Source organism: Mytilus trossulus, chromosome 12 (assembly GCF_036588685.1).
Source record: "Mytilus trossulus isolate FHL-02 chromosome 12, PNRI_Mtr1.1.1.hap1, whole genome shotgun sequence".
Taxonomy (NCBI): Eukaryota; Metazoa; Mollusca; class Bivalvia; order Mytilida; family Mytilidae; genus Mytilus; species Mytilus trossulus.
In genome coordinates, this window is record NC_086384.1 from 9,186,755 (window position 1) to 9,194,814 (window position 8,060).

General features: G+C 31.5%; 1 protein-coding gene across 1 annotated transcript; it reads right to left on the reverse strand.

Annotated features, from left to right (window-relative positions):
* Positions 1 to 2,984: 2,984 nt before the first annotated feature.
* LOC134692171 (mucin-3B-like) lies at positions 2,985 to 7,586 on the reverse strand. The gene is made up of 7 exons (XM_063552618.1): positions 7,582 to 7,586; positions 6,987 to 7,091; positions 6,364 to 6,678; positions 5,553 to 5,603; positions 4,590 to 4,765; positions 4,023 to 4,139; positions 2,985 to 3,514 (listed from the first exon to the last, which is right to left on the reverse strand). The coding sequence occupies exons 3-7, from the start codon at positions 6,593 to 6,595 to the stop codon at positions 3,422 to 3,424; spliced, it is 669 nt and encodes a 222-aa protein (XP_063408688.1). The 5' UTR covers positions 6,596 to 6,678; positions 6,987 to 7,091; positions 7,582 to 7,586; the 3' UTR covers positions 2,985 to 3,421.
* Between the last annotated feature and the right edge of the window lie 474 nt (positions 7,587 to 8,060).

An 8,060-nucleotide genomic window follows, 5' to 3' on the forward strand; every position in this document is an offset into this window, starting at 1 on the left:
TTCAACTATATCAGTATTTTGTTAGACTTTCCTGTAACTATTTATTTTAAACATGTCTGGTCTACTGACATACATGCAATGAACAGTGTTTTTTTGTTTGTTACATACACAGCTAGGGGAGTAGAAAATTGAGGTGTGTTCACACAAGAACATCATCAACTTTTTTTGGAAAAAGTAAATTAACAAGTATACTGAACTCTAAGGGAAATTCAAAACGAGAAGTCCCTTATTAAATGGCAAAATCTAAACGTCAATACGATCATGTATTATTTCTGAAGTTCATACGGAATATTTATCATCAAGTTCTTGTTTCTCCAAGTAATTTTTTTTTATTTAAGGCTGCGAAATCTTGTCTGATGTTTCGTTAAATTCAAGTTCTGAAGGTTATATAAAAGGGATCCAACCAGAATACTTTGGATCGTGAATGGACTAAACGCCATCAAAATGTGAAATTAAATGATCATACTTTTTGATTGCTTTTCTTGTTTTTGACAAGGGTCTAAATGAACTCCTTATATTATGAAAATAAGAAGGGGCCGTCGACAGGAGGATGCACATAGTTCGTTTTCATAGGAATGATGACAGTTTACTGCAAAAGTCTACATCCATATTCAACAAATATATTTTAAATAAGAATCTCAATCATACTGTCTGTTTTTGCTTGTTTTGTTCATTATTACGAAAATATGCGTTATGGTATCCAAAGGCAACTAAAGTATAAGATTTGCTGCCATTTGTGTATTGAAAAGCATTGTGAAATATTTCACATGGGTAATACAATAAAGACAAAGTTTTCAAGGAGGATTCAAGTGTTTCGGATGTCTGTTAAAACATGTCTTTGACAAATGTCTAAAAAATTTATTAATAGTGTTTAGACATAATCTGGTTCAAATAATTCGATGAGCGAAAGGATATAAGTATAAAAGGGTAAAACGTCATTGAGCAAAAAAGAAACAATTTTTGTTTTAGAATTTTGCATGCGTATTACATTTTGAAGCCGGTAAGTTTTGGATAGGATATTTTCAAAGAAAAAGAAAACTCTTTAAAATATGGATTTGCTATTTTGATTTCAATGAAAATGTTTTAATGTTCAGTGTATTTTGCTATTTAACTGACTGTTAAGGTGTTGTTCTCTTTCCTTTTCATATACGCAATTGTCCAAAATATAAAAAAAATATAAAAATGAGAACTGTTATAACAAGGGTCAAGAAATGGACATGTCAATACGTACAGTTCTAATAAGATTTTATATATTACATCTTGTGTCGTTTGCTTCAAGTCCAAATGAGGAGTGAAAGATACCTGAGGGAAGTCATACTAAAAAAATAGAAAAATAAACTGACAACGTCAGCGCTACAAAAGTTAAAGAAAAATAATAGTACACAAGACACAACATCGAAAACTGATGACTAAACAACACAAACCCAACCAAGAACTAGGTGTAATCTCAGGCTCTCCGTAATAAAAGGTCCATATAATGTTGGTCTACAACCAGAAAAAAATCGTAAACTATTCAAGTTTGAGAATGTTACCTACCATAGGATAATGACCATATAACCTACAAAGAAGTAGTGGATTTTTAAAATGAATTTTTAAAATCTAGTACATTTGTCAAAAGGTTAATACATGAATGACATGCTTGTACATTAAATCGCCGCTCGATTAATTATACCCATAATTTTATGCAGAAAATTACTCTTTATTTTCATTTAACGTAAATGTTTATGTTGTATTTTTTGTTAATTGCACAATTTTAAATATACCTTTATTTTACGTTGATAATATATTGGAGAACAATTGATATAAAAAAAGATGGCTTAAATAGAAAATTCAAAAAAAGTAAAGTTATTCGAAAAAAGATTAACTTTGAGGATGTTAACTACCACATGATAATGACCGTATAACCTACTAAGTAGAAATAGACTTTTGAAATGAATGTTCAAAGTCAAGTACGTCTGTCAAAAGGTTAATACATGTATGTTTATTTAACTTTCGCTCTATTAATTATTGCCAGATGATATGCAGGTTGTAGAGTCTATTTGACATCTTTAAAACATAAAAACAAATGCATACTTTATTTTTTTTACAAATATAAAGAAAAACAAATTGCTTCAACTACCGTTTCGCAAATGATGCGTGAATGGTTCATAGCAAATGTTATGGAATTTGATGCGACTGTCATACATGTTAGTGGTTTAGCTAGTTATACAAATAGGTTTAATCCACCGTTTCTACGTTAACAAATGCTTTTACCAAGTAAGGAATATGACAGTTTGACTGTCCCTCGAATAACTTTCGTCCCTCTTTTTTGTTATCCATCCGTTTGATTTGTTTGGACTTTTGATTTTGCCATTTAATTAGGGACTTTCCATTTTAAATTTTCCATAGAGTTCAGTATTGTTTGTGATTTAACATGTGACTAGATATATTTCAATTGATTTGATAATCATTTGTTGGTTTGGTTGATTTAAAGCCATTTGCATAGCATCAAGGAACGTTCGTCTATATTCCACCTTTTTTGTTTTGTTGTTGTATGTGTCTAATGACAAATATTTCACTAATATTCCTCAAAAGTATTTACCTTAGAAAATTAATCGGTTGTTCGAGTGGTTGTCAAGAGGTGATTTTAAAACAAAAGATTACCTATGTACTGGGCACAGTGATTGAATATAATGTTTGTTGATGTTAAACCAAAATTGTGCTAACGTAAATTCGTTAAAATTTTTACTTAAGATGGGCTTAAAATATCAAACTCGAGGAAACATTGAGTTGATTGCGGTTACAATAATTGGAACATATCCGTCGTCGTATGCGGAACAGATATTCAAAACCAACCAGTTAGTGAAAATAAATATTAGTGATTTTTTTTTCCGTTAAAGTTTAGTTCTCAGTCGACCATCATTGTATGTCAAATACTTCCCACAAAACTATTCTACTGGGTTCTTCAGTTTTGTCACAATTTGCTGGCCTCATAAACAATACACTCACTTTGTTTTCATTATTTAATTGATATGCACAATTTTATACACTTTTATGGTTATATTATGACAAGCTAGTATTCAAAACTTCGTAAACAGCATTGATTTTGAGGAGTATGACCCAAATTGATAAATGACAGTATTTTTAAGTCAACCCATTTCTGAGACCACGAAGTTGATATACGGTTATTTTGAAATTGCCTTACATACTTTTTGCGCATTGCATAAAAAAAGTCAAACGCTATCAAACCATACTACTGAAACAGTGTTTAAATACACAATTGCAAGATATCAAGTTATGAGATTCATATTCACAGATACATTTATATACGACAGTCTTAACTTGCTACATCCATATTAGACACATATTCGCTTGCTAAATTTAAGTTATGACTAGCTGTTTATGCTACATTTTACAAATTAAAAATGTCTTAAATATTTTCTCAGACTCTCCATTCAACAGTATAATATGTATCTGTTATTGGCCACGTTACGTTTCTAAGTCTAATAGACCCATCACATGGTTGGGATAAAATCTGAAAAAGTAAAAAAAATAGAAGTAAAAACGGCGTTTGTCAAGCCATTCTGTTGTGGGGGAAGCAATGTCTATTTGTGTTGTTCAGTAGTAGAACTTATATAAGTATTCGATCTGCATAAAATAGTATCTACTTTTTCTAATTGAAGTGTCTGTCCATCATTAGAGAAATACAAGATGATACGAAAAGGGGAACATGGCTTGTATTCAGTAATTTTCGATGAAAACAGAATTATTATAAGTTCACCGATGGAAATATTTTCAAGAATATATAAGATATGAATAATTGACGAGAACCTTGTCCAATCATTTAAGTTTCAATATGTTGGCACTTATATTAAATGCTGAAAAGTATTAACAAATATAAAAAAAAAGGAAAAATCAAACTGCATTTACCATGTCCTACTTTTGTATGCTAATACTACAAAGACAAAACTGAAATTACACTTTGATTTGAACATGTCAGAGCATGTTGAGTTACTTTGAGAACTCATCACATAATATCTCACCTGCAAGGAATCATTGTGCTTATCGCACGATACCAGAACTGCCGATTCAATCAAAACATCCTGTCGAAACTGTGCCACTGCTATAAAACTTGGCAAAATGCCACAGTATGTTGAAACCTGTTAATACAGTAAACTATAGTACGTCAGTGAGCCGTATCCACTTTGTAAATTAACTCATTTTGATGTTTCTATTTATTCGTCGGTTGGTATAGATATTTGTAACAAATGTAATATCGATTAAGTTTAAAAAACGTAGTAACAAATGTTAGGAAAATGACTGCCATAAGAAAAGCAGTTAGGAGTCACAAAAGTAACAACAATTGAAAAAAAAACCGATAGAAAAAAATGAGGTATCAGAGTATTCAATAATGTTGTATTCTGCATTTTTTTCTCTCCCCAAATTACCCCAAAAAGTAACTCTTTAATTGCATGCACATGTCCATTATCTGCCTAAACAGATCAAATCACAACTTTGATTAAAATTATTACACACTGAACATTTTTTTTTATATATGATACTTTAGAGACAACAATAACAAAAAACAGAGCGAACTTTCGTGATCATACCTGCACTCCTCGTTTCCATGACGACAGATCTGGTGCAGCACACCGAGCCAACACCACAGCATGAGATAGTACACTTTCTCCTGATAAGCATTTGGTATCGTTAACACTTCTTAAAACTGATCTTTTGGCTAAATCCTTGAGGAGATTCTGCTTATCACAAGATTGTACATTTGGCACTAGGAGGAGAGAACAAATGTTTGTTTGTATAAACAATGTAATTAATACTTGTTAACTTGGTTGTTGATGAAGTCCGTTTATTGATTTGCCTTCATCGGGGACGCTCAAAGCAGAATATGTGAAAGCGAAAATCCGAATCAGGTAGACAGTTTTATGACTTACACAGATGGACACTAGGGATTGACCTGGCGTTCACATCCTCAGTACAAATAGTAGTGAACGTTTTGTCTTGTCAATGCATTGATAATAAGTCGAACAAACACATATGGTTGTAAATTTGTCAACACATACTAGCGTCAAAGGTATAAACCAATAGCACAGTTGGAGTGTAGGGATGTTAAAGGAATAAAAAGGTGCGTTTAAAACTTTCGGTGTGTTGAATTAAACACTTATGTGGTAACATAGTGATAGGATTTAAACATATTGAAAAATAAATTTATTGTTTCAACAGCTGCAAATGACAAGTAACGAAGACAAGTTAAACTTTTAAGAAAGTATGTTTGTAGTTTTTTAATTGTCGCTTTTGCCTTACACACCAAATAAACCAACATAAACCTTCAGCAACAATTTCCAATATTTTAATTATGGTATCATTTGTAGGAAAATGCATTTGTTTATTGTAAGTCTAAACATATCTGTAATCAGTATGTATGCAATGTTATATATGTACTCTCTTTGAATATTACCGTTGATGTCCTTTCATAATTGATATACATATGGATACTTCAGATCTCAGTTTGCTTGTAATAAAGGGTATAACCGAGACGAAAACGAGTTTATACTTACTCATGGGTGGATTAACGTTGCCATCCGTATTCTGGCCAGTGCCTGTGTCAACTACAAAGAATGATTGTAAAATAAAAAGAACATTATCAAAAATAAAGAGTAAATTTGCATTACTTCAGTATTTTATGGTCTGTGGCAATCTGTACCTTTACGGAATACCTGCTGTATGTACGAAAACACATACAATGTTTTTATTCCTAAAACAAGGTATAACAAGGTCAATTTGATATATTTATAGCAATAATTACAAGTCTACATCTTTATGTCTCCAGTTAGGATTCTGGTCAGTGAATATCAACTTATCTGAATGACTACATGTTTTTGAGAATTAGATGTTTGTTGCAGATCTTTCACATTCAATGTAAAATGGATTCAGATATTTGTTAAGTAAATAGCCAAGCTACAGATAATTTTGGCACCTGTTTATTGTTGTTGGTTTTGTTGTTTTTATCAGTGTCGTATATTTGCCGTCTTATCGATTTAATGAATTTATTCATGATTCATTCACTTATACTAACTCTTTGAATGGTACCGTAGTATCAGAAAAAGTATATGAAAGTTTAAAACGAAAGCTTATGACAGGTAAAATTTAAATGAATACATTCCACGTTAAGTTTCAGAGGTATGTGTTAAAAGATTCCTATTTTTAATGGTCTAGTTTGATATCTTATTCTGAATTATTAAGTGATTAAATTCAGAATAGGATCATACAGAAGAAAAAATATTCGTACCAACTGTACAAATTGTGATTCAAGGTTCTGAACAAAACCCAATTTTTTACCTGAAATTTTTTATTTAGGAAGTATAGTACCTGTGTTTCCATTTTTTGTTGTGTCCGGCAATTTAGTTGTAGTTGTTTCTTTTCTGGGTTCATTGGTTGTAGCAGGGGACATTGTTGTGGATGTCGGATGCGTTGTTTCTGTGGATTTTACTGTGATGGCAGTTGTTTCCGGATACGGTGTTGACTTTGATAAAGATGAAGATGTTTTTGTTCGATATTTTGATACATTAATTGTTGTTTGCGATTCTTTGGAGATGTCCATTTTACTTGCTAAGTTAGTTCTCTGCTCAGCAGGGTATATCGTGTAATGTTGTGTCGTCGTTGGTGGTAATGTGATGGTTCGTTCTAGCAAATATTATTTTTGAAGAATAGTGGACTGAGATACCAAAATTGAAAATAATACTATTTAAAGCTATTATGTCGAAGAAGAAAGGTATACTAAAAAAACTGCTATTGAAGAACAAACACTCAATGATAAAAATTCTTGGTTATCGTAGAAATTAAAATGAAATATGTTCTTTTTTATAATTCGATTGAAAAGATAATGCATTCTTTGTGTGAAAATAAATTTCAAGTATAATTAACCCTTTGAAATCACTTGCAGTATTAAACGAATTAAAAGATGCCTGGTTATGCTTTGATTTCAATATTACCATTTTCACAATGTATTCCCTCAAATCCTGAATGGCATATGCATACGAATGAGTTCTCGTCGTCAAAGCAATGCCCTCCATTCTTACAAGGACTACTATCACAAACTGGAAAAAAATAAAACACAAAAATACTGATGTGATGTAGCAAACGTTTCTATAATGATTTTCAATGATGAGTGAAGATTGGCGTCTTTTCTCATATTCCACAGAAAAATTATTACATCACATCACCCAGTATATGACATGAATATAACTGGTATTGTTACAACTAAGTATCCTTTCACTAAATCATACCTACAAACATCGCCTTAATGTGATACCAACTTTAACACATATGAATTTATATCATAGTACGACACTCTTTATGTGTATAATGATTAGCTACATAAAGTGTCGTTCATGGAAAATACCAAAAAACACGAAGTAACGAAATTGCAGAATAATGGTCGTAACTGGAAATTTATTTCACATATCTGCAATAACTTAGCATACTTATCCGATCCTATTTTAACCGTGCAGTCTATATGTACTTCCTAGAATAATATTAGCCTTAAAAATTTAGTTTCTTTAGTTCAAAACAACCAAGTTGACTTACCCCTTCGTGCTGAAAAAGAAAACAAATGAAAATACTTTGTTCAATCATATATTTTATTTGGCATAAGTCATACAAAAGAATTGTAGTTGTAATTGACTTTCTGGTTGGTTTTATTACAATAAAAAAAGTTTTCAGTAAGACGATATTTTTAATATCCTAATTTATATACAGACAATGTTAAGGTTTCAAAAAAATCAGTTTATGACGTGAGCATGATTTCCAGCTATTCAACCTTTTAAATATGTTCCTTCTGTTTTGAAGCTTAAAATTGTGAAAGGAAATTGGGAATGTATCAAAGCGACAACAACCCGACCATAGAGCAGACAACAACCGAAGGCCACCAATGGGTCTTCAATGTAGCGAGAAACTCCCGCACCCGTAGGCGTCCTTCAGCTGGCCCCCTTAAAAATATGAATACTAGTACAGTTATTATGGACGTCATACTTAACTCCGAAATATACACAAGAAGCTTTAAAATT